This window comes from Myripristis murdjan, chromosome 4 (genome assembly GCF_902150065.1).
Source record: "Myripristis murdjan chromosome 4, fMyrMur1.1, whole genome shotgun sequence".
Classification (NCBI taxonomy): Eukaryota; Metazoa; Chordata; class Actinopteri; order Holocentriformes; family Holocentridae; genus Myripristis; species Myripristis murdjan.
This window is the reverse complement of record NC_043983.1, coordinates 3,695,917-3,723,237: the sequence shown is the minus strand read 5'-3', so window position 1 is coordinate 3,723,237 and position 27,321 is coordinate 3,695,917. Positions and strand designations below refer to the sequence as shown.

The 27,321-nt window shown below is 40.7% G+C and overlaps 1 protein-coding gene across 2 annotated transcripts in view; it reads left to right on the top strand.

Annotated features, from left to right (window-relative positions):
* kdm4b (lysine (K)-specific demethylase 4B) overlaps nucleotides 1–27,321 on the top strand; it is an 82,661-nt gene that overhangs the window by 44,421 nt on the left and 10,919 nt on the right. The window contains exons 9-17 of one of the 2 annotated variants that reach the window (XM_030049323.1): nucleotides 6,938–7,134; nucleotides 7,503–7,789; nucleotides 10,269–10,519; nucleotides 11,407–11,527; nucleotides 13,689–13,849; nucleotides 15,227–15,431; nucleotides 21,503–21,579; nucleotides 21,818–21,873; nucleotides 22,600–22,708. In XM_030049323.1, coding sequence (XP_029905183.1) covers nucleotides 6,938–7,134; nucleotides 7,503–7,789; nucleotides 10,269–10,519; nucleotides 11,407–11,527; nucleotides 13,689–13,849; nucleotides 15,227–15,431; nucleotides 21,503–21,579; nucleotides 21,818–21,873; nucleotides 22,600–22,708 — 1,464 coding nt within the window. The remainder of the gene's footprint in view (nucleotides 1–6,937; nucleotides 7,135–7,502; nucleotides 7,790–10,268; nucleotides 10,520–11,406; nucleotides 11,528–13,688; nucleotides 13,850–15,226; nucleotides 15,432–21,502; nucleotides 21,580–21,817; nucleotides 21,874–22,599; nucleotides 22,709–27,321) is intronic. The other variant, XM_030049324.1, reaches the window with a different exon arrangement.

Sequence of the window (27,321 nt, the reverse complement as noted above, 5' to 3'; positions counted from 1 at the left end):
GTGATCTCAGGAAAAAATAAATAAGATCAAGTAGGGGAGCTTGGTATCTCCTCTAAATATAAATCCAGGTGTGGAACTGTAAGTAACTTTGCATGTTTTATGTAATTTACCTCTTAGTGCAGCATGTGTGCATCTCATTTATTTTAATAAAATTTACAAGGCCCTCTCATACCAACTGTGTAATGATGTCTTAAAAAGTTGCTTAAAAGTGTTAGCATCTGTGTCCGTTGCATATGGAAAGCTGTTAGCTAACATTAGCTAATGAAACAATGTAAATGTCAGCCATGTGCAAGTTTAAAATGTACAATTCCATATACAGGGTTCGTACGGGTGCTTGAAAACCTTGAAAATGCTTGGATTTTAATGTTATGTTTTCAAGGTTTGAAAAATGCTTGAATTTTGGGTAACGTGCTTGTAAATGCTTGAATGCTTGAAATTGTTACCATATTTCTGGTCTGACTAAATGGACCACTTATTAAATGGAGAGAAATAAAATAAGTCGGATTAAAAATGACGCCTTCACAGCTCACGCTCTGATGGGTTTCACAAAAGCTGGATTGATTGTCATGTGTCACGCCCCCAACAAGAGGGCAGTGCAGCAGCATGCGACCAACGTGCCGGGAGGTTGCCGTTTTAATGAACGTTGGCTGGGTAATGAAAAGTAGAAACAGTGGATAAAACATGGACCAAATCCACGTGTAGCATGCTGCAAAATATGCAAAAAGAAGCTTCAACTTTTCGCTATGGGAGAGTCAGCACTCTCGAGTCATGAAAAGTAAGTCACAGAGATGACTAGCCCTACATGTGTGATTTGTTGGCTAACCAGTGGTGTAGTCTACGTGATACGCAGGTATACTGCGTATACCCACTAGAAAAGGTCCCGCATTTCCGTATAACCACTTAAAAATGCGCAAAGATACGTATCAGTATGTTTTTTTGACATAACGTTCACTTTCCCGTTCATACAGTCGCCTTCTCTGTGTTACGAAGCGGCTCTTTTTGACCATTTTTCGGGGGACACTACAGCTGGAGCTAACGTTAACGTTTCAGAAAGGGAGTGTGTGTGTGTGTGTGTGTGTGTGTGTGTGTGTGTGTGTGTGTGTGTGTGTGTGCGTGCGCGTGCGTGTGCGTGCGTATACCCACTAGAATAAACTACACCACTGTGGCTAACCATTAGCTGCATGCTAGACCTAAATGTAGAAGCACTATGTGATGTGTCTGAATGGCAGTGTCAATTAGTGACAATTATTAAGGGCTAAGTTAAGAACAAAGCCTGCGTTTCTCAACAGTAAACTGCAGGAACTTCCTACAACTTAGAATTGAAGCACAGCTGATGTTAGCCCATAAGATGATAGACATAAGAGTAGACACTGCTTGGCTACTGGAGCGCAAGACGTATACCAAAGCAGCAAGCTCTCTCTCTCTCTCTCTCTCTCTCTCTCTCTCTCTCTCTCTCTCTCTCTCTCTATTTTTATGCTATCTATCTATGAACCATATTGATACAGTATATTAATAATATATATGAATTATATTGACATATTTATTATTATTATTATTATTATTATTATTATATAATATTCTTAGATGGTTTTCTTGTTCATTTAATGTAATCTATTTTTTAAATCTTATTTACTTATGCAGTTGTTATGTCAATTTTGAATTTTCCCTTAGGGGGATCTACCTATACCCTACATCTACTGTATAAGGAGAGGGCAGACTAAATACTTCTAGCTGTAGAAGCTGTTTTCTTTTTTCCTTCTGTTTTTTTTTTGTTTTTCTGATTTTTAATACTGCATACCTGTATTTCCTGTATGCAGTATTAAAAAAAAAAACAGAAGGATATATATATACCGGATTTCTCCTTTAATGGTACTGGAAAACCTGAAAAAATTTACCTTGAAAGTCCTTTAAAAGTGCTTGAATTTGACCATGAAAAAAGTGTACGAACCCTGCATATATCAAGTATAAGCCAGTTAGCAATAGACAAATTACCCATAGTGCTGTCTCCTGGGTGGGGCTCTAACCTGTTAAATAAGGCACAAACAGAGGGCGAATCCATTCAAAACAATGACAACTTCACCAAATATTCCCATACTTAGCACTGCTTTCGGCTGAGTACTAGCAACAGTTTTTCTGTCAGTTTATAGGTGGACTATGTGAAGCAGGCAGTTTTTCATTTCATTATATGTTTATCAGTGCTAATGTTGACAAAAAATAGCTGAGCACTTTCAACATCAATGTAGAACAGTGAAATTTTTGCCATTTTGAAATTAGATAGCAGGGTAAACATAGGCGTTGCTAATGACATTAATTAAAGTTCTGTTTCAGTGAAGTGTACCAGAGCCTTTCCTGGCTCAATAGCAGGACCCTGGCTCTGTTAGATCTAAGTGGAACAGAACCTTCATTAAAGTCATTACATGTGAACACACTGAATGAAGGCTCTTGTGTTCCTCTCTGTCTCTTGCTCGCTCAAGCAGTTGTGTTAACTCATTTTGCTGTCTCCCCTTCCTCTTCCCATTCTCCTGCCAACTTTTTTTTTCCTGTTGGCACCAAATATGACAATGAACGAGGGGCCTCGTTGCCAGATTCATCACCATTTTGGGTCTTCTAGCACCCGGCGAAGCAAAGAGAGTGAGCGAGCGTGGGCTTGCTGCATGTCTCATTCCTCTTAAGTTACACGCTCCTCAGCTGCTGACCCATCTGTCTGACTTCCTAAGCAAACATGCACCTGCAGTCACTGCAAGCTGTGTGCCATCACTCCTCACGACCAGCGTGTGTGGCTGAACACTCGCTTCTCTGGCATGGTTCTATTATTTCTACCCTTGTTCCCAGACTTCCTCTTCTGTACAGCATAAAAAGTCTGGAAGAACGTCCCAGATTATTATGGAAATAGGAATCTCGCTACTAAGACCAAGCTGCCCTCGTCTCCTGAGTTATACAAGTCATTGGGATGATTGTGAAGTTGTCTTTTCCTGATTCCTGGACAAATGTCTTCTGTAGTATCATTGAATGTTGGTTGCAAGAGCTCTATTTTTTGCAAACCACTCATGTCTGTCCCCTTTTTTTCCCTTGTAACTTTTACTTTGAGTACACTTCAAATAAGCTACTGTTTATATCTTAAGTAGATTTTTTAGTAGTTTTTTTTTACTTCCACTTGAGTAAAACATCAACAAGGCAGCCACTACCTGAGTAACAATTTCTCCTGCTCTTGTCTAGTTAGTTAGAAAAGCAGAACTGCTGAGTTAGGTTGCACAGTGATAGGCAGCATAACTGAAACGTCAAAGAAGAGAGCGCCACCTATAACAACTCAAACTTCAACAGAAAAACCAGAGAAAAAGAAAAGTGATCCCTGGGAGTTGTACTGCAGAAATAGCACAGCAGTGAGCACAAAAAACAAAATAAAAATGAGGATCTTGCCTATTACCGCTTAAAATATTTATGTCTACCCTGTTGCACCATAGTGTTGCTACTCGTTAACAGCCTTTCTGTCCTAGTTCTGTAGTATTCTCAATGAAAGCCTCTCTCTGTTCGTTTGGTGCTCAATCACACTTTGCTGCTGTTCCCCCAGGCTTCTAGGGTGATTTTTCTGTCTGGCAGAGGAGCAGAAATCATGCTCCCAGTTCCCAGACCAAATCACAGCATTTTTTCATCTTGAAAGTGAATTAGAGATGACTCACTCTTTCTTTTTTTGTATTTGTTTGCTGGCTTGGCTTGTTTGGGCGAGCCCAGACACGCTTTGATACGACACACTGAAATCTTGTTATTAGACTTTGTTTTTGTGCACCCTATACCCATGATAAGCAATAAACTGAATGCACTTTTGGCTTTTGGCTGTGGTTAAACAGTTAAAATTTTAGAATACCGTATTTCCCCAATTAATCGCCCCGGCATTTAATGCGCAAAATCAACTTGGACCCCAGGCGTTTAAAAGAACCAGGCGGCTATTCACTGCAGGCCTTTATTTATTTTTGCACAGACCTGCACCAGGCCATTATTGTGATGACAGTTACTGTCCAACATATTTACAGTCGGTCGATTTAAGATTAAGGTACACCCTTTTTTTCTAACGTTAGCTAGCTCTCTTATTTTGACAGAAAACGGAAGTGCAGCACAGTTATTGTGCGGCTAACTGTTTACTTCTGCAAAAATAAGGTGAATAGCCTAATTTTGGGTTACCTCAGTATAATGCAAATAATCGCCCCGGCGGTTATTTGGGTGGGCGTTTAATATGCAAAATGGGTGCAGACCCCAGGTGTTTAAAAGAACCAGGCAGCTATTTGCGGCTGGGCGATTAATTGGGGAAATATGGTATAATGACTGATAGTGTTGCTCACCACCCATGGAAGCAAACTAGCTTATCATCAGGGATTATTATGTTTTTCCTTCTGGAAAGTGGGGACTTACTGTATATGACACTGTGCTGGTCGGTCTGTTGGTCAGTCAGCATTTAGGTTTGGTGACATGATTCATGCTGCTAAGAGGATGAAACCTGTCAGTTCTGATAGCCCAGTGACCGCTCCTCCAGAGTCACCAGCAGGACAAATTGTAAATATTGCACAATAATGTTTCAAAGTTGTCTCAAGTTTTATTCTTATTTGTTTATTTCGTTTTTGAGGTTCCATAAAAATTTATAACAACATTCATCTTACCTAGATGGTCAAACTTGGCATTTTTCATGATCCCATGACCTTCACATTTGTCATGATGTAAACATCATGAGCTTGTGTAAAAGTGTAGTTGGAAGATAAAATAGTGAGAAAGCATATGAGCTAGTGATGTTAGTATGCTTATCCATCCTCATTTCTGGATAGTTCCAAGATCTTTGCTTCATTAGGACCCCAGGTATATTTCAATGTTCACAGGCGAGTCTTTGTTTGCCAAGATTTTTGTGCATCAAATGCGTTTTCCTGCAAGTAATGAAGTTTTATCAGGTAATGAAGTTGAACTTATCCCCACTAGGATGGCAAAAATCTCCATAACCCCTTAATAGTTTTGTAAGAATAAAATGGGCCATGGTATCCTTTTACAAATGAAAAAAGCAGAAGTTTACCAGCATGCCTGGTGCAATCACTGCAAGAGCCACATTTATCTCGTGTTCATTTGTGTTGCTCTGTCCGGAAACAGAGCAACACGCCCTCCGCGAGTTGCTCTGTTTCCGGCGAAGCTTTTATGATGGTAGCAATCAGCTGTAGCCGTGCCCCCGCCCCATCCAGACACTGCTCTGCTGTTTCTGTCCCTCAAGAGGTGTCTAGATGAGATGTAGGCTGGATATTGGTTTGTTGGAGAGGTGGAGGGCGAGCTGCTGTTGTGTTTATTACTCCCTCCCCCTCCTTCACCATCTCTGTCCTGGCCTCCCCCGTCTCTCCCACTCTCTCTCCTTGTTTCCCTGTTGTGCTAGTATCTCACAGCCTCTCCCCCCCTTCCTGCCTGTCTCTGCCTCGGCTGCACTGCTGAAGAATGTTCCCAGTAATTGAACATAAGGCTCTCAGCACAACTCAGGAATAAAATGGGCAGAATGTAATACACCAAGCGGGGGCACAAAAGAAAATAAGTTTTATTTTCACCCCTCCCTTCTCCCCCCATCTCTTTGTTTCTCTCAGTTTCTGCCCTCGTCGTTTCTCTTCCTCTTCCCACCCTCTCTTCTCTTTGATTTCTCTCTCTTTTTCATCTACCTGTTGTTCTGCCACACCTACACCACCTCGTATAGCACTGGACCAGTGCGGCTTCATTTAACAGTTCTATTACTATCCTGCTCCTCCCTTCCGCTGTCAGCATAATGCTTCATTGCTCCATAATGTCATTATTAAAGTCTGCTGAGATGTTTTCATGTGTAAAAAAGTCTTATGCCTCCTGGTTGTTGATGCCTGCAATTTCATGTCTGTCTGTGCCTATCGCTCTGTCTCTCATGTTGAATATGTCTCCATTTTGACTGTTTGTCACTGTTGCCCTTGGTGCCAGTAACTCATGTCATCGCATTGAAATTGAAATAGAATTGAAATATCCTTATATTCAGTCAGTTTCTTAGAATCCTTCATATTCAGTTAGTCGCTGAATTGTGAAATTGCCATGGCTGCAGTTGACTGTAAAAAGTGGTATATTTCAGTATTTGAAGGAAAAGTCTCTGAAACTATATAACGCTGTTTAAAAACAGCTGTCATATAGTTAGTGCCTCTGGGTCCATTTTGTTGTTCGGTGGTGTGTTTTTCTTATTGCTGCAGATACCTGCCTAGATGATGTGGCATCAGGGCAACAATACTATTGTCAGCACACTTACAGTGGAGTTTGATCACAGAAAATCTTTCCGTTATCGAAAACATCAGTAGTACCCACCAGGTTTTGGTGTCAGTCCCTGAGAATCAGAAAAGAAAAAGAGCTGCTTTGTAGAGTAATCATTTTGCACTGAAGTAGGCTTACAGGGAAAAGTCCACAGTACAAGATGCACATACAATACCAATTTGTCCACCAATTTGGCACTTTGTGGCCACTATAATCCAAAATGCAATTCTCACAAGACATGAAGTCAAACTGAAGTAGAGGAAACTGGGCATGTTGTGGGACAGTGTGTACACCCAATAAATGAAATCACAACACTTTATCACAAAAAACTCTTGGATGCAGTGAACATCATGGGTTGATTGCTAACAGTGTAAGATGGTAAATTTGGTCGGTGACTTGTATGTTTCTCTATGTTGCCAGCTACTTAAAAAGATAAACAGCTATTATTCAGAGGTCCTGTTCCACTCTGACTATTATGTGGCTACAATGGGTGAAAGTGGCTCGTATTAATTTCACCAGTTTGCCAAACAAATGATTGTTTGTGCATATTCATCAGGCCAGTGGATGAAGAAGCTAGTAGCCTGCATTTATCTTCCCAGTTCAGACATCATTAGACCGTTCAGTCACCCTTTCCCTCTCTGCTGCTCCTTGTTTTCTCCAGTGTACCTGCCGTAAAGACATGGTGAAGATCTCCATGGACGTGTTTGTGCGCTGCCTGCAGCCAGATCGCTACGAGCTGTGGAAGCAAGGCAAAGACACCATGGTGCTGGACCACCTGAAGCCCACTGACATAAACAGCCCCGAGCTGGATCGCTGGAGGGAGCACCGTGTCACCTTCCGGGCCAACCTGCTGCGGAAGTGAGCCTTCAAACTACATAGTGTCATGTCAAATTGCAAAATTGTTTTTTTTTTGTTTTGGTTTGGTTTTTACACAATTTCACTCTGTCATTTATTTTTTGATATTTTTCACATCCTGTACATTCATTTTGGCCACAACAAATCCTACTGGTGCTACTGCTGTTGTTTTGCACATCATCTTAATGTTCTAATGTTGTCAAAAAAAATTGACTAGCAAGAAAATCAAATTAACTATGCAATATTGTCATCTTAGAAAAGGATAAAAGTCGCATCATCTTTGTTTTGGAACTATTAAGCTGTAAGTTTAAAATCCAGTTTATGTTCCCTAAAATAGATTTCAAACTTACCTTGTATCTTTGTCCCACCAGGGCCCTGCAGAAGAAGAAGCAGTTTCGCCGGCTGAAGTTGGAAGAAGTGAAGGTGCTGGCAGAGGAGGGCATTGAGCTGGATGCTGCTGAGTACCAGCGTCAGGTTGAGGAGCATGAGGCCAAGCGGAAGCAGGAGAGGGAGGAGCGTCTGGCCAGGGAGGCCATGATGACCCTGGAGGCCATGGAGCGTGAGGAGCAGGAGGCCGCCAAGGCCGCTGCTAGAGCAGCAGTGGCAGCAGCTGTGGAGGGTGAGGAGGAGGAAGAGCAGTCAGGAAGACAGTTTGTTGGTGTGTTCATCTGTCTTTATGTCTGGGGCTGGGCACTGGCACCATCAGGTTTATGGGCTTTATTCCCATTATAGCTCAGATGGAGCTTAGAAAAAAAAGGAACTTGTGGAACTGAAATGTTTTGATGCAAACTTTATAATTATATCCCCAAAATTACAGGCCAGGGATATTATGGATTCACCCCAACTGTAGCTGCCTCAGATCCTGGCTGTGAACTCCAAAATTCAAACATAGTTGATCTGAATCTTTTCAGATTTGCTGTTCATGACCCGTAGAGGAAGAGCTCTGCTGAATCTAGTGACCGCATGGCCTTTTCTCTAGCACCACCAAGCAATTTGTGAATGCAGCTATTGTAGCAATAGTGTTGGTAAACAGCAGAATGGGATATATTAAACACTTTTAAACGCATTGTCGGGTACAATAGAAGACTTGAATGATCTTATTACAGGGCAAGGCCATTTTTATGCGGTTAAACAGGTCATTCATCTATTGGACAGAAACTTTGCAAGGGAAAAAATCTTTTGACTTTGTTTTGCATTTCTCTATCACATGATTTCATTTTCAGCTTCAGCTTTCATTTTCAGCTGTTTTCAGGGTGCCGGGTCTAATATTCCTATCAATTATTTGCCTGTCGATTCTGCCAGTTTGATGATAATGCCTCCAGTGATCCAGAGATTTTGAGCTTATTCTGCTTTTGCACTCATTATAAGTCACTCTGAATAAAATTGTTAGGTCCTCTGTGACTCTCTAAAATAAAAGTCACTGAAACAAAATAAAGCACAAGTCACCACATAGTATGTTCGAAAGACAGAACAGACATCTCTAAATTATCTGGCATAGCCTCACCAAAGCAGCAGCATGATCTGTTGAACCTCCGAACTCCCAAGAAAACCTCGTTAAGGAAACACCAATAAAATGGGAAATGTACAACTAAGTGCTGTACCTTAGGCACAGTATGTATTAATCCCAATTCACCGGGGCTATTTTAACCTTTGTGTAACTGGTCTCTATTCAGAACAGCGGCCAAGGAGAGTAGTAAGACCTGAGTATTAATGCTCTGTCTTCTTGGTTAATCTACACCCCATTGCACACCTGCTCTCTGCAAACTGAAAATTGGAAGAAAATTGGAAATAAATTTAGATATAATGGATATAATTAAGCTTGTCAAGTCTGCCCCAGTGGGAACTGGAATTTTATATAGCGATGTAGCAGACAGTGCACCTGGAGCTGTAGAGGGGCTACAGTGATACTGTGAAGATTTACATTTACACTCTAGGCTTTTAGCTGATGCTCTCATCCTGAGCCACTTGTAGTGAGTGTGCAGGTAGAGGTTAAGGACGCGTGAGACTCTCTAAGCACGAGGCCAGTGTGCTGACCAAGAGAGCTGTATCTGTTGCCATGTCATTTTTATATTGAAGACTTTATCTGCTGCTGTAGACATGTAAATATATGAAACTCCTTGTCTGCTGTCGTGTAACATAGCAATGGGCAGTTTTTGAAGTGGCAGTGACAAAACACATGGAAGAGGACTTTGTTTTGAGACACATTTTTAAAAAGTTGTTTCTTTGCATGAGAGTGGTTTTAAAAACAGGCTACTGAATTTTCTGGTTTGGTTTCATGGAGAGCAGCATTTAATTACATCCATAATCTTTATTTGTTAACTTGTGCCAAATGAACAGCCTAACAACATGACTCAAAAACACTTTTCCAATTAATGTCAATCAGTTAAAATAAAAAGCCTCAGTGTAAAGCTACTTAGGATACTTTTTTCTTGAATTTGAAACACATTACATTGGCCTCTGTCCATTCCATATCAATAGTGCCTAAATGTTGCTGTTTATGACAGACAGACATCATTTTACATTGTCATATCTCACTTTTTATATTATACAGAGTTCTGTTCTGTTTTTGAATGGTGCCTGAAGTTGAAAATGATTCAACTTTTACAGAGACACAGTGCTCATCATTTAGACTGATCACAGAAGAGAAAGAGCAGGACAAATACTGATTAACAAACAACAAATACTTATCCACTTAACAATATTTACTCCATGCAACTTACTGAAGAGCTACAGCAGCTCAGAACTATATGTAGCAACAAGCCCAAGCAGAAAAGCAATGGGGGTTTTAATATCAAGTTGCATCCATGCGTCATGTATTCACTGTAGTATAAGACAAGCAAGGTATTGACATAATATACTTGTTCTAAGAAGAATTTCCTCCAGTGTGAACATCTTCCCACCACTTAAGAGTTTTAAGTGTTCAGCCCCATGGCATGTTGGCCATGCCTTGGTCAACATGGCCCTATCACTAACCTGCTCATACAGCTCATATAACCACTTTGGTTTCCTATACAGACTGCTAGCAGGGCTGTTAGACTCTTAACAATTTCTCTAATGGATTTCAATATAATGGGTGTTAACTAGCTTCAGAAACATGTCAGACTCTGAGGTTTATCCTATTTGTTTCTCCTTCCCAGCACAAGAGCCCAAAGCCAGCCCACAGTCCTTGACAACAGAGGATGTTGAGAAGAAAAAGCAGAAAAAACAGAAGAAGTTCCATGTTCCTCAGGCCATCACCGGGTTTGAGGAAGCATTTGAGCAGTTTGCTACATCAGGCATGAATAAGACAAATATTAACACAGCCAAGTCGCCAAAGGTGAAAAAACCCTCAGTCCCAAGTCAGAGTGACATTCCGGCAGACAACAAGCTGGACGCTAATGCCACTCAGGTAAGTTTGTTCATGGCCACATAGCTCAAAACTAATCAGAGTTGTTATTTTATGTACTTGCACACTAAAAAGGTAACGTTTGTCACCGAGGTAAGACTTTGAGAAGAGAGCAGATTTCCAAATTTTGGTTATTTACCTGCCAGATCAAGTAGACTAACTTATCATGCACAGAAAAAATAGAAGGTTTTGGTTTGTGTCAGTTTGATTTACCAAGCAATATTTAAATTAGGGATGGTGGATTCAGTTTTTTGCACTGTGATTAATGTGATGTCATGTAGCCTAAAAGCACAAATGTGCTGAAACAAACTGATCTTTCATTGTGTATGTTGATAATATGCAAACCCTCTTAATAGCTTGGATAGTGAACAGATGACTCACTGTTCTCCCTGTAAGTTTAACCCTTTGTAACCTGAACAAATTCACTTGATTTCTTTCAAAACATGACAAGAAAGGTTCTACAAAATTAACCAATTTTTTTTTTCAAATTGTATTTTTACAAGATTACATAAAATTGCCACCAAAATGCTGATAAAAGTGTAAAAAAAAAAACAAAAAAAAAAAAAAACAACTGCAAAATATTGAAAGTCATGGGGCGGGGCAAGCCTATATGTGTGCAGTGAAGTGAGAAATAGTTTTAGTAAAAACACTAAAACTAGGTGGAGAATTAACTGGTAACACTTTACAATAAGAGTACAACAATTAACGTTAGTTAACGTTAGTTAATGCCATAATGGTTAATTAACTGTTAGTTAATGATTATTGGGTATTAAAGACATCAAAACAGAGTTGTTCTGGAACAGCTCTGTTAAATTTGAATGAGAAGAGCCAGTGTCAGCATGAAATGAACTATGTGAAGAAACCCTGTATTTGTCATTGTGCACCCACAGTCATCCTACTCCAAGCACAAGATGCCGACTGAGGTGAAGAAGAGTCGCCGTCACCCCCTCAGCAAGCCACCCATGCGCTCTCCCCTGTCCATTGTCAAACAGGAACCAGCCAGCGACGAAGGTGTGTGGCTATGTTTCTGTCACTCTCTCTGTTTGTCTGTTGCTCTGTCTCAATCTCTACCAATTGATTAAATACTGGATATAGACCAGACAATCATTCACCTCCGACATGATTGTCTGCAGCTACAAAAAATAAGAAAAGTTTGTACAATCTTTTTAATGAAATTTGATTTTTCATGGCACATTGTATACATCATTGTAAGTCAATTCTAGTCCCGAGTTTCCTCTACCACTATGTAGATGTAATGCGTCACCCTGCCTTGAAGAGCTGCTAATGCTAAGAGAATGTCATTAGTCTGGATTTCAGTGTTTGTTTTAATGTCACAAGAGTATGACGAGTGAATAGAAAGACACTTTTGCTGAAAATTTTGACACGGAAATGGTCAAATTCTGCATTGGTACCAACTTAATATTGGTACCAATATATAATATATTAAAGTAATAATAATAATATATTAAAGTTTCAACATTCAAAAACTCACTTCAGTCAAACCGCAACCTGTCCATCTCTCCCTATCTGTCATTCTCCGTCTGTTTATTCATCTATCTCTTTGTATCTTTCTGTTTGTCTCTCCATTTGTTTGTCCCCTTATTTGTTCATCCATTCATTGTTCTTCCCATCATGGCACGTTAAGCAAAGAAACCATTTTTGTTCTGATTATTAATCCAGAGAAAGAAAAACAAAGCAGGAGTAAAGCCCCCTTTGGGGATAATGAAATCTGAACTATAAGGCTCCCTTTCCGTCCCCTCCCCTGTGTCTATTTCTTTTCATTTTCTGACTGACGCTTATTGATCCGGGGATCATGACTCCCAATTACCTGCTTTCAAAGTCACTTTGAGTCGGCAGCAGGGGACCAGACTCGGGGGCCCGTCCTTCAGAAGGCTTGTTTGGCAGCAAAGAGGAAGGCAAAGCGGGTGGTGGGAGAAAAGAGAGAGTTGAAAGACAAACTTGTGAAAGGCTTCTCCTGCCTTCTGTCCAGGTCTAGCGAACGATCCAATCTGGCTCCATAGCCTCTGGGCGTGCACTGTAGAATTGATTATAGACCCAGAGCAGTGAGTTGTTGATGCCTCTCCTGTGTGTTCATCAGCCAATTATACTGGGTATATTGTTGTTGTCTCTAACTGAAAGTGCATGTTCTGTCTCTTGGCCAGGGTTTCCTTGTTAAAGAGTTTCTTAGGCTTTTGCACATTTCAATATATGCATCCCTTCCATCCATTTTCCATACCAGTTTATTCCTATTCAGGGTCATGGGGAGCTGGAGCTTATCCAAGCATTCCCTGAGCAAACAGCCCTGAAGAGGTTGCCAGTCCACTGCAGGGCGAGCACACATTCAGTGGCTGGATCCAAATGTCCTGACTTCTTGACACTTGCAAAGTAGCGGACGTAACGGGCACGTTCCTTTGAATTACAAGGCTTCAAGAGCCGTCCAGTTCTAACATTAAGTCCATAAGGGGCTTTGTGTGGACTTTTATGTACAGTCTGCTGAGATGCAGACTCTAATGTATTGATGGGGTTTGATATTACACAAATGCATAAAAGGACAAATAATTACTTAATATGGGATATTGTCATCTACAGGGTCAGTTGAACAGAGGTTGATTTTCACTGAACTGAGGCAAAAATATGACTACTTTTTCACAGGTAACTCTGAAGTCCCAACCAATTAGCGGTTATTGTCCCCTCACAGCCCAGTGCCCCTGCAGACTTGACATAATGATGCAAACCACTGCAGGTAATGTCGCAATATGTAAGACCAAAGTCCACGGGGGCTGAGTATGCTAGTCCTTAGTGTTGACATTTGGATCCAGCCAAACACCTATGGGCAATTTGGACTAATCAGATCACCTGACCTGCATGTTTTTGGACTGTGGGAGGAAGCCAGAGCATCGGAAGGAAACCCATACAAACATTGAGAGAACATGCAAAGTCCACACAGAGAAGATTAGGGCTGGGATACAAATGCAGAAACGTCTTCCTGTGTACTAATCACTGACCACAGTGCCACTCGCAATGTATACTTTTTATGGGAACACTTGTATACCTTTTTGTAGTATTTGTTTTAAGTTTGTGTTTGCCTCTTTTTGAGAGTTGGTGTCAAAACTTTAAAATGGTGGCTGTGTTGTTTTTGAACATGTTTTTACAGTGTATATTCTTTTTCCAGAGCTCTCCTCCCCCCCTCCGCTGGATGGCACCATCAAGAAAGAGGAGCACTTGTGGCAGAACCGCTCACCCAACTTCCTGGCAGAGAAGGCCTTTAATGCCGCCGTGGCAACACTTGAACCGCACTGTGCTATCTGCTCTCTCTTCTGCCCTTACACACAGGTAGACCCAGACTTCACTGTGATAGCACATTGTTGTACAAGTAGTAGTTAGAGTTATGTAATTAGTTTACTGTTTTTTCACTGATGCTAATGTCAGAATCACTTAATCACTCCAGTTACCTACAATACAATGAATGCACAAGTTCAAGGCAGTTCAAGGAGTACATAGTACACTGAAAATAATGAACTCTGTTATCATGAAAGTTGCTTTGATTCAACTCAGAAAGTCATGGTAAAAAGTGTAACTTGATAACTAGGGCCAGAACATTTGTATCAAAACTTTTCCAATGGCACTTACAGTGTCAGTGTCAGTGCTAGTGACAGTTAACTCTGTAAAAACAACCTAACAAGTGTCATAGTGCTTTTTAAGTGCTTTGGGGTTATGTATTGAATAAGTGACGTAGAGCAACAGAAAATATCCACAAGCTGGCATGTCTAATTACCAGAATGCAGACATCAACTCTTATTGAGTTGCTCTTTTTATGTAATGAATTTTGAATTGATGTGTTGAGTAGCCAATGAATTGGCCATTAGCCAATTTGTTTTGTTTCTTTTAAAGTTGATGGGTTTGTTATTATATTATATATATTAGCATGAATATGATCTTTGTATACCTTTTATGCAGGAAGATCCCAGGAATCCGATTTTAAGTCTACGAGAAGCAAAATATTTTTTGACAAAATTGAAAATGGTGGAAAATCTCAAGTGCAAATGCATACCAATATGCACAATGGATTCAGCATGAACCCATGAGTCCAGGGAAGAAGAAAGACTTGCATTTCAGAGATTGCAGGCCAAATTGTGAAGTTGCTTGGTATAGAATTGTCATGCGGGCAATTGATAAAGTTTTTGTTGCCCAGTTAGCAGATGCAAATTTGAAGTTTGGTTGCTGCAGCTCTTACAGTTTCTGAGATTCAGATGGTTTTAGGGCAGTAGAAATGGAAGAAAAGGAATTTGAGTGAACACAATGATGTTCGCAGCACCAGTGGTGCTTCGGCCCATGACAAAGATGTTTGTTGGGTTAATAGGCAGGATTAGGGAATGAAGTTAAACTACCAAACCAATATAGCTGAATTATCGTTGATAGAGAAATATTAGATAGAAGAGAGTGTGGACCCGTACTTTAAGGTGCTTTTTTAAAGATGATAATAATATCTTGTGTTGTGTTGTGTTCTCTGGAAGAGAAGGGCTTCCAGAGTAGGTGATGGCAAAAGCCCAGCCTCCCTCATCGTAAAGTCTGAAGTCATGAATCACCTAAAGATCTAAGGTTGCGCTCAGGGAGTCAAGGGATTTTTATGAGGTCAGAGATAAAACTAACCAGTAATCAACTCCCAGTCATTGTGCTTATCCTGTTTCGTGTTCCACATTGCTTCATCAGCCGCCCAAAGACCTCTTCCTTGCTAGTGATCTCCAGCGTGCCTCCATTCCCCGTCACGGCAGCCGGACTCGGCCCCTGGTCCCAGAGATGTGCTTCAGTGCCGGGGCAGGCAATACTGAGCCTCTGCCCTCAAACTCCCACATCGGAGAAGATGGAACCAGCCTCCTACTCTGCTGTTCCTCCTGTTGCCTGCAGGTCCATGCCAGTAAGTATAAAGCTCTCCATAATACAGTGACATAAAATAAGAGAGTAAACCGAATACAACCCCAATGCCTGCTGCAGCCAGGCAGAACACAGCATTAGTAGCCTTGGTCACATTTTTTCACTTTTTCAATGCGACTTGTCATCCGATCATGCCAGGATGCATTAACTGTCAAGTTTGTACACTCCAAGATCAGATCTTGTTTGCATTTGGATCTTATAGACCACATGCCAAGGCGACCTGGCTCACACTTAGTTTGAATCTCAGTGAGGTGTGTACAGCATGTGGAAACAAGCCGGACTATTTGTCAGTTATTCGCACAGGAATATATCTGATCACTTTTCTATCAGGCTGGTCACACTGAGGTGTCAAGCCTCGACACACATATCCAGACACAGCTGGGTTCTGATCTGGCGCATCTGATCACAAAAGTCACATTGAAAAGACAAGTGTCACCGCGGTCAGTATGTGTGGAAAACTTGTTACCCTGGATGTGTAATTATGCAGTGTTATTCAGTGTCTTTCACTGCTGCATTGTCTAAGTCCTTGATTTCCAAAGTGAGTGGGGGGCAGGGATCATCAGATGCCCTTGAGAGTTGCAGATGAAGCAAAATGGAGAATGCTGACATTTAATTCACTGGAAGTTAGCACAGTAAGAGAATGTGGCTATTTTTGATGAGATGTTTAACTCTCTGTACTGCTACCTCCCATCATCCCATCTGCTGTCATGTCTAACAGCAGAAATCTCCTCAGACAGTAGTCCCTGGGATATAATCTCATCAAATAGGGGTTTGGAATATAATATTGGTCAATATGCATTGGATGGGGAAAATAATCATAGCATTGCTTGCTTTCTTGGACAAATCTGCGTCAGTGCAGCATACCTAGTTATCCAAATATTTTTTTACTTGTTACTCTAATTTTATTTCAGTGTTGACACAGGCGGTTCCACAATTCATCCAGCACCTTCACTGCTAAAGGCAGGTGTGTGGGCAACAACATTAACCTCAGAAATCACATTACTTTTATTCAGAGAAGGATAACCAACAGCCCATCGTGGTGGCAACCAACTAGAGGTGCCTCGAACAGAAAATTTTATTTTACTGAAACTTTGAGAGCCGCTGTTTCTCATTAATATATTAAAATTTTGATGTTACAGTTTGCTGGCACATAGGTGTATGAGATGGGCATCACATTACATGTTGTCAAAAAAGACTAATGCACTCTCAGCTGTGAAAATATGACTGAAAATGAAATTAAAATTGACATCAACATACACACACTTCTCGGGTCCCTGACTGCACACACACCGGCTTGCCCCACCCTCTCTCTCTGTCTGTCTGTCTGTCTGTCTGCCCTATTGACTTTCTTCGTCACCTGTATAAACCCGCCCCCCAAAAAAACAACAACTCTTGTCTTGGATTTTTGGTGAGCCACGTGTGAAGGCAGGCTGCCCAAGTTTCATCCTATGGGAAGCACGTCATTCATTTATTCATTTATTATCTTCCTGTTCATTTTGATTTAATTGGAAATGTCAATCTTTTCTTTTTTGTATACAGAGAGAAATAAATGAAAAGAAGGAAATACATTAGGGGATCCATCAGTAAGATCCATCAGTAAGTTAGGTTTTTTGATAATTGTTAATAATCATACAGTATTTGTCGCCCTTATAAGCATATTGAATGACTAGGATCCTAAAGATTTCCCTAATATGGATCTGTATGGTTGCCCTGTGGGTACTGTAATTATTTATGGCCACCGTGTCCTCTAGGGTTTTTTTTCCACCAGTGTGGTTAAGTACCTCTCCTTTTGGGTGGTGTACTGCTGAAAAAAAAACAGCTTATGCATTGTCATAATATTGGGGTGAATTTAGGTGACTTATTGACTTTTAATGACATTTGACTACAAAACATGTTTTAGAATATTTTTTATTGACATAGACGACAGTTAATATCAGTTGCTCTTAACTGATGGCAGGTCTGGTCAAGAATTTTTATTTAGCCTCAGTGGCAAAGTTTGCAGCTTGCCCCAAGAGCCCAAGACTGTGTGTGTTAGAGATATCTGAACTGGCCGGACGTGCCGAACACGGACTGGCATCTGATTAAGTTTCTGCCTTGCTCTGTCTATGATGCTGTGCCGACACCAACAAGCCTCCACAGGTGGACACTGACAGAGAGCCCTTGCTGCACACTATGCAGGACATCAGCCTGCACAGTCCTCTCATCCTGCCAAGGAAGCCTGATGGATGGAAAGTTTTGGTGTTGGCAAGACCAGCTGGCTGCTGGACCAGAGAAGGCAAGGAGGAGGAAGAATGAAAAACACCAAGCCAGTGGCCTCATTCTCATCATCTTCCTCATGCCAAAGAAAAGGTGGCTAAGGAGGCAGGGGGCACAGGAGTCTCGGCCATAGCAGGTGACTGGGATATGGCAGCTCAGATTCCGTGAGGAAATTGCCAACGGAAGCCTCTGACCAGAATCATCCCCTGTTCGAAAGGCACGCAGCAGGTGGTTCTCATTGAGCTGACAGTGCCTTGGGAAGAGAAGATGGAAGAGGCGTATGAGAGCAAGCTCAAGAAAAATTAGTCCTTCGTCTTTGACAGCCAGCCTGGGAGAGCCCTGAAACCTCCTAGTACAAGTCTGCTGTAGAGGCTGTTCATGCTCAGAAGAAGCTGCTAATCAGTATCAGCAAGCAGGCACACATGGCAAAACTAATCTCAACAAAATGCATATAACAAGAAACCCTGATGGAAACACCTGGTGTAAGCCAAATAGGAAGTTGGGCTCTGTGTGGTGGGTATTACTAAAACTACGCAATACTTATTTGTCTTGGTGACATTTGAATAGAGACATATTACAATAGTGGCACATGCTACATGGATAACAGGACCTCACATTCAGGGCAGGTTGGCAGAGCTGATGAAACAGAGGCTAAACTCATACAGGAGGATTTTTTGCTTGGAAAAAAGAAGCTTTGCCATCTTTCAGCAGCTGCTGTCTAGACACCTCATCCCCATTAATGGGTTTCTTTTATAACTGTATCGATGCTCAGTTAACTTTTCTTTGATTGATAAAGGTAAAAAAAATTGGGGTTGGTGGGAGGTAGTCTTTGCTGTGTGCATGTTTGATTTAAACACCTAAGATCAGAGCTTCAGCTTGCTGCAGGGCCATACAAGTTAATGGACCAACAAGTTGTAGAGACAGACTCTCCCAGGCCTGTCAAAACTCTCTGCTATTCTCAACATTGTTTACTCCAGGACCATGGAGAAGTAAGCACAAAAGATGAAACTCCACTAGAGCAGTGCAACAAACTGTCTGCTCAATTCCCCTGTCGCCATGCTCAGAGGGGCTTCCTGTTTTAACTCGCCTTGACTAGGGTTGAACCAGCTAAGAGGGCACTTGTACAATGCAAAGGTCTCTCTGAAGGCAGTGCACCATAAAGTTCCCTGTCTCTTATTTACCCTGCTTTCCACACTCGTTATTTTTCTTGGAGATTGTTGATTTTTAAGGGCATAGAGCATCTGTCAAAGTGAAGTGTGAGAGGACAGGCTGCTTGTTAACATTGTGTGTGTATGTGTGTGTGTGTGTATGTGAGTTTTAGTGTGCTCAGGAAATTTCTGCACTTTCCTCTCATTGCCACATAGTGAGATAAACATTTTTTTTATGCTAGCAACAATCATTTGTATAAGTTGCTGTACTTGCTCATTTGCTCAGGTGAGATTAAAAACAAAACAAAGTGTATATTAACACACCCTTTTTCATATCTATCTCTATCTATCTATCTCTCTCTCTATCTATATATATCTATATATATACATATATATATATAGAGAGAGAGAGAGAGATAGAGATAGATAGATAGAGATAGATAGATAGATAGATATAGATAGATATAATAGATATAGATAGATATAATAGATATAGATATGATATACTATAATGAATACTTGCTATGTGGATGTTTTATTGTCAGCCAGCAAATTCAGCCATGTAAAATCACTGCATGGATGTGTATACACACACACACACACACACACACACACACACACACACACACACACACACAAACACAGCAAGCATCCTGGGTTCTTATTATCCCTAAAGCTGGACTGTACCTCCAAACAAGGCAGTTCATTAGTCATCCAGGGATGAGCCGGGCCTGGCTAGGGAAGCAGCACCACTATTGATAAGAGGGCATGAAGCAGAAAGAACTCCTGCCAGAAACGCATGCTCTGCCCTCCGTCCCTCTGCTCCTCGTTTTGGGATGGACATCCAACTAAAAATCATTCAGACCTGTCTAGGTGTTACAGAAATACACTAGCCTCTTGGCAAATTAGTTCAACAAGGAGTTGTATGACAGCAAGTTTAGGCATGTCAAATGAATTTTAAAGTTATTAACACACCTTTTTCCACTGCAGCCATTTTGACATGAAATAGTAGGGTAAACACAGGTGTAACCATTGATGCTAATTAAACTATAAACTGGTTAACAACGGTTTAACAGAAGAAAGAATACAAATGTAGTGAAAAAGCATCAAGAAAGCAGAGCAGTGCCAGAGCTTGACTCAAGTTCCCAGCTTCATATTTCAGTAGGTAGAACAGTGCACTAAGAGCCACTGTTCACTGGATGTTCTTTTGATCTGGCATCCAAAATAGCAACTTCTGAATTGAAAGCAAAGAATAAATGCTTACACAGGCTCACTGCAAACTCACTATGTCGTACAGACACACTCAATCCATATAATACACTATAAGAATACTGTTTACAGTTACAGCTTAGAATACATTTCTTGCTCTTTGACCTTTTTTCCTCAGGGCTAATCTGCTCTGTAACTGTTCTGTAGTTTATCTGTCTTGTCAGCTCTGTGCTTTATCTATATCTATATCTGTCTATAAATGGATATATACACTCCTGATCAAAATGTATGAACAGCCTATTTCAGTTTAATCTTTATTTGCAATAAATTGCTTACTCAATTTTATTTTTTATTTATTTATTTTTTTGTCTCACTCCCATTTCTTCTTTTTTGCATTTTGAAGCTCTAGTTAGAACCTTCTTAAGATCCAACCATGCAAAATGTAAATTCTTGCAATTCCTCAACTGGTCTTAAGATTTTGATCAGGAGTGTATGAAGTGACCTTTTTGTTTTGCAAGGAGTTAATTTTCCTGATTGCCACCTCTCACTGAAATGGAAAAAGAAAAGTCAAGGGGGGGATCATTTAAAATATTAAAAATAAACCTTGAGTACAGTTGATACATGGCTCACAGTAACTGCGGTAAATAACAGAAAGAGGGGGAAAAAAAGCCTAAAACAAACAGAAGTCTGGCTGTCAATGCTCTGCAGAAACTGCTCTGTTAACGCTGCTGATGGACACTGAATGTGTGACCAAGGTGTGAGAAGTAGAATGTACGTGTGCTGCAGCTGATGGACACTGGCCTTCACACTGTCAGGGTTAGGAGATTTACTCTCACTGGGGACTATAGAGCTTGACATTTACACTTGAACCCAACGGAACTCAACAGTCGATTTCTGACTTAATTTCTCAGCTCAGACAGGGTTTGGGCTGAGCAGGCTATGCATTAACTTACAGGCTCTCAGCAGCTGCTGTTCGGTTTGATTATGGCCAGTAATAAGCTACGGTGCATCTGCATTTATTTGTTATGGAGCCTATTTTCTAATAAGTTGGGCCTCTTAATTCCTGAAGAGTCCTGCTTCTCTGATAATAAGACTCCTCTCCTCCTGCCTGTCAAATCGTTTCATAGCCTATGGCATTATCAGGTGGAAAACATTTAGTTTTGAGATCTTTATCTGGTGAGCAAATTCATTCATGCCTATTCCAGGTTCCAGTTGGGCCTTGATTGAGAAAAGGCTATTACTGTGCAGGTTCTGGCAGGTTTTGGATGGAACTTTTTAGGACAAAGGTCAGGTTGGGCTTCAAAATGATGGCCCAAGTTAAGCTCTACTAGCCCCATCCTTGCTGAACATGAATATAAGGTGCTTTGGGTATGTGTCCACTATAAATGGGATATATTATGGGACAGGGTTGTGACTTTGTACTCTCTCTTCTCCACTACAGGTTGTTATGGTGTAAAGCTAGACACGGTTGGTGCCTCCTGGATGTGCTCCCGGTGTGCAGCTGGTGCATGGACAGTGGTGAGTAGATGCTAAGACTAAATATTGCGCTGTCTACGCAGGGCTGGAAATCTGGACGATTGGTTTGTTCTTCTCAGGAGCTGAAATGGATCGGAATTGGACAAAATAGTGTGAAGAAGTGGAGGAAAGTGCTGTTGTTTAGCACTTACCTCACATATGGAAATGGAATGGAAAAGTCGTACGTCTTGTGTACCCCTTTTTCCTCAAATCTGACACCATGTGCTTTTCTGTTTTCCAGGAGTGCTGTCTCTGTAACTTGAGGGGAGGAGCCTTGAAGACTACCACAGACAACCGGTTAGTGGTTGACCTTTAACCTATGCGCATCTGTTATATTCATTGCATAGGTTTAGCTTTTTTCTACACAAATGATAAAAACCTATGAAAGAGAAATACAAAAAAATCTAAAATCTCAAGGAGCATGTACATTTCTCAACACAGAAGAAAAAGAAAAAACAAATCTTTATGACAAACACTTTACCAATACAGGGAATTGTGTCTTTCCATTGATCACACCCAGTCAAAAGTTCAGTGGAGGTCAAATGGGGATTCTCTCATAGTCATTGTAGGTTCTGAACGGGTGCAGCACAGCAGTGGAAATATGAGAAAACTTTTCTAGTTAAGTGATGTACTTTGTATCTCAGTTTTTCTGATCTGATATGCTTTACTTGCTCAAGGAGAGAAAGATTGCTGCATCGTGATGGTATAAATCAGGATGTTAACAAATTTTAAAATATGAGCAAAAAATATCTATCTTATCCTGGCTTTTAAAATTATTTGTGCTTTTGACATATTGTTTGATTAATGTCGGCCATTAACATTTTTCAATTAACATTTGGAATGAAACTGTTTACGGGTGTAAGGGAGTTTTTCGAAGTTTTCAAGGGTAGCACTGAAAATGTTCCACATCTCACACAACAGTGAATGTAGTTGACAGTCCATAACATTAAAGTATAATGATGAGCCTAATGTGACCAGCTTTACGAGCTTATAATGAGATGGCGTGTCCTTCCCCCTCCCCAGGTGGGTCCACGTCATTTGCGCCATTGCAGTGGCTGAAGTTCGCTTCGTCAATGCCATCGAAAGGCAGCCCGTGGACGTCAGTGCTGTCCCAGAAAAACGCAAGAATCTGGTAAGTTTGGATCGAAACAAGGAACAGAGCTGTGGTTATTTACCAGTTCTAAATTTATTAGCCTCTAGCTAGCAACTGATAATATTTTACATCAAGTGTTAGTAAGTCAAAGGTAACTGGACCCCTTGTTGATCTTGAAGATGTTTCCCCTCTCATCCAAGTGGCTTCATCAGTTCTAAAGACTGGTGGGTGGAGGTATCAAGACATCTCCAAGACAAACAAGAGGTCCACTTGCCTTTGACTTCTACTTGTCGATCCTATGACCTGGATGACTGAGAATCTTCACAGATAATATTTTACATTACATTTTAAATGAGTTAGCAGGTAGGACTTTATTGTCAAGCTCCAAGGATACATGACGCTTTGGACATAATGGCCACTGGACGGACTAAACCTTTGACCTTTCATCCAAAAGCGCCTCCCTACCTGACCATACCAGTGGTTTCAGATGTTTGGCCCATTAAAAAAAAAAAAAAATCCATTATTTTTCATTGCAACAAACCATTTTGCAAATCATGCAGAAGTACTAAAGATTTCACAACATATAATCAAAATCCCTGTGACTAACAAAGTTGTCACCATAAACTACAGAACTGATAATTAGCTGTGTAAACCAAATGTTTCCCCTGGGACTATTTTCTGGCAGAGAGACCGATTCAATCTGAATTTCAAGCCATCAAAACACAACAGTGCTGCTGCTTTTAGGAAACCTAATGTCGACTGTTTTATTATGGTATGGTGATGGAATACTTCTGTGAAGAATGTCTGAGGTCTCCTATCTTACACAGGGTTTCCGCGGGGTCTTAAAAAGTCTAAAAAAGTCTTAAATTAGAAAATCAAATTTTAAGGCCTTAAAAAGACTTAAATCACTGAATTTACGTCTTAAATAATTTTAAACAGGTCTTAATTTTCATAAATTGGTAAAGCTACCGCAAATGCTAAATGAAAAGCTCCCGAAACAATTCATTACTATATTCATAGATATATATCTGTGACTATATTATGACTACAACGATAGTAACGCGATAGCTCATTGGATCAATGTGCTATCGCGTTACTAATAATAACGCGATCGCTCATTTGATGCAATTTATCCATGCATCCAATGAGTTATCGCGTTATGAGTGAGTCCCTTTCGACCTTTTCGGAAACAGAAGAAGAAATATAAACGAGGGAAAAAGACGTCGAATGTTGTTACTGTTACAAAACACCAGTCCTATAAGTCGAATGATGATGTCAGCGAGGTTTTTCAGGCCATGTTGCCGGACACTGAAATTGCAAAAACATTTCGGTGCGGGAAAGACAAAACTTCGTATATTACACGCTTTGGACTAGCTGTCCAGATACCTGGGATCCCAGTTCATGGGGCATGCGACAGCTGGGGACCTAGTGAAACATGTAAAAGTAAGTAAATGTTTTATTTTAGCTATCATTTTGTCTTCCTTTCATCCAAAAAACGTTTTTGTTCCTTTTAATCAGACATGGGATGTTTGCCGGCCGGCACCAGGTCTGCCGGATCTTCGCGCGCACAGACTGCCATAGGATACTTTCATTATAAACCGACTTTTGTTTATACGCGGTTGCAGCAGCACAACAGACAATGACACAGACAACATGGTTGATTATTGATTGCGCAAAGCTGCCATTTGCTGGTAATCGCGCTGCACGCATTAAACAATTAAATACTTTTGTAGAGGCCGGAGGAAAGTTGCATGATTTACGTCCGCGCACTGCGTGCATGTGCTCATGTACGCGCCCGTACTGCGCTGAAGCACACCCTGTCCAACCGTGCCAGCGCGGGGGAAGTGTACTGTATTCAAGCACGTTACGGAGCGATCACACTGGTCAAAGAATCCGGATTTAACATCTACAAATGTCAATTAGTAAGCAACATTATATAAAACAGCAACTAATTTAAAACTCATCCTCCTTGTTTCTTGATTAATTCTAGACAGCACTGAAATAACAGAATACAGTGTATCTGAATGAATGTGAAGTCTTAAGTTTGTTCATATTTTAACAAAATCAAATGCTCTGAGGAGGGCCAGCAAGGACAAAGACACTGAGCTCAAGAGCATTGAGGAGATTGTTGCCAAAGGAGAGGAGCTGAGATATATGTAGTGTGCGCGCATGCGCGCGCACACACACACACACACACACACAGTCAATTGTACAGTCAATCAGTCGTTAAGTTACTGTTGTTCATGCAGTACATTTTCCCCCCGAGATGTTAATGAAGTAATTTTGTGACTCTGCATTATTTATGTTTTTTATGTTGTGACATAGGTATTAAATTTCATTCATAATGGTCTTAAAAAAGTCTTAAAAAGTCTTAAATTTGATCAGGTGAAACCTGCAGAAACCCTGCTTACAGGAATGAATGGAAACCAATGGCTGGATAAAAGGGAGGTATAATGATATTGGAGTTCTAAGATATGGACTGCTTGCTTTGGAAAAAGATTAGCAGAAACGAGAATCGTTTATACATTTTGTAAATATTATGGTAAACATGTGGCATCACCGTAAAGGTCGTTTGAACACAGAATAAGTTCATACAGTATGTCATTTACCCAGAATTGATGTCAAACTACATTGCAGGTAACAGGCGCTGATTGGCACTCAGACACAAGCTCAAGCATCTTTGACAGTTGAACTCCCTCCTCACCTTCACTCTCAAAGCGGTCATCACCACCATTGTTCAAAGCCACACATTTCTCAGTGTCCTTGTTCATCATCATGATGGCTGAATTTGTCTGTTTTGCTCTATTCCTCCCATATCGTATTCTCTCTCCATCCCTCATTTCTTTCTCTCACTTGCACAGTCTTTCGTGCATCTTCATGGCATTTGTCTTTCTTGCGAATTGCCTCTCTGTCACCCTCCTTCAGTCATGGATGGATAGATGATGTTTGTGTGAGCTGAGGAGGACATGGAGTAAAATAGATGTGCTGCACAGAATGGCTGAATAATCAGCTGTTATTTCTCACTGCACCAAATGAACTGCATTGATCGCACAGCAGGAGGTAATTTCTCCATTGCCACTGTGCCTTTTAACACGCACGCACACACACACACACACCCCTTCATCGCTGTTTCTTCTCTTCGCCCCATTCATTTCATTCCATTTCGCAGACAGCAGCACAGCTTCATTGTACATTGTCACAAATCTACAAATCTCTCTCTCTTTCTGTGAATAATCTATCAAAGGGAAGCTGGGTGTCATTTGCATTCAAGTGGTGTCAAAGCAGGTTTCCTCCACCTCTTCTTTAAAAGCCACAAAAAGAAGCCGTGCGCTCTAATGATTTGGATGACTGAGCTGATCAAATGTGAACATGCACGCTTGGAGCAAGTTACAGTATATTGCACCGTGCTCAGCAGGTAATCCGTGTTTTGTTTTGTTGGGGTTTTTCCCCCTCCATCTTTGAAAGTTTTTTGAGGAGGGAGAGGTTCTGCACAAGCGTTTGTCAATGTTTTATAAGAATTTCTCCGGCAAACTAACACTGCACAAATCCTCAAAAGATGTACTTTTCCCAAAGGTAGTGACATACACAAGAGGTACAGAGATTTTCCTGTTCATTAGAGAGTTCAGCTTCAAGCTCTGAAATGCAGGCTAAAATAAATCATCCTATCATTATTAAAAAATTGCTGAATGTTCCACTTGTCCACTTGTCAGTAAACCTAACTCAGAAGATAAAAAGCACCAATACCATGAAGACATAGAGAATATGATGATATTGTGAAACTGATAGTTTTTAGTCAAAGTGGCTATAAAAATGTGTGGTCTGTTTTCCTTTCATTTGGAAAGTACTGAAATACACAGGTCCCCTCTCACCTCAGAAGAACTCGGATTACAGGAGACAGCAAAAGCACTTCTATCAGAATACTTATATTGACACCTGGTGTGCATCCAGCCATGAGTACTTTAGTATTTTACAAGTAAAATACTGAGTCCCCTACCTGCTCTGTCATTATCAGTTACTCTGGATCACAATTCAATTCAGCTTAAATCTAAATACAAAATAAGGGCAGGGAAATTAGGCATAAACAAGCAAATAAAGGAATAAAAGAGCTGTTGATGCCAATATAATAACTACCATGTGCCTCTGGGGTTGCATCACTGCCTACCCTGCCTTCCTGCGACTCTGACAGGTGGAAAGCTATAAATTGGTCATCGGCCAGCTGTTGAAATATGACATGGCAAGGCCCTATTGAGAGCTGTTGTACATTTCCATGCGCCAGCGCAAAAATGAAATATCGGTGCTTTAATAAAATTTTTATTTTTTATTGATCGCCTTCCCCGCACTCCATGGAAACTTGTCATGCAATTCATCAAAACAAGGAGACAGGGAAGAGTGGGATGAAAAATAAGGATCGGGGAAGACTGTGCATGTGTGTATGTGTGTGTGTTGATAGATAATCACAGTAAATCAAGTACACAGAAGCATATCACATACGATAAAACAATTGGCAGAGTTATAGATTGTATGACCAAGGAAATTGTGGCATTAGGTATACATGTTAGAAATATGCAGGTTTGCATATAATGTATATAATTACATCTTGTCCAAACTGAATTTATTTCTCAGCAGTCCATTGCTCAGGTTTATATTTTCAT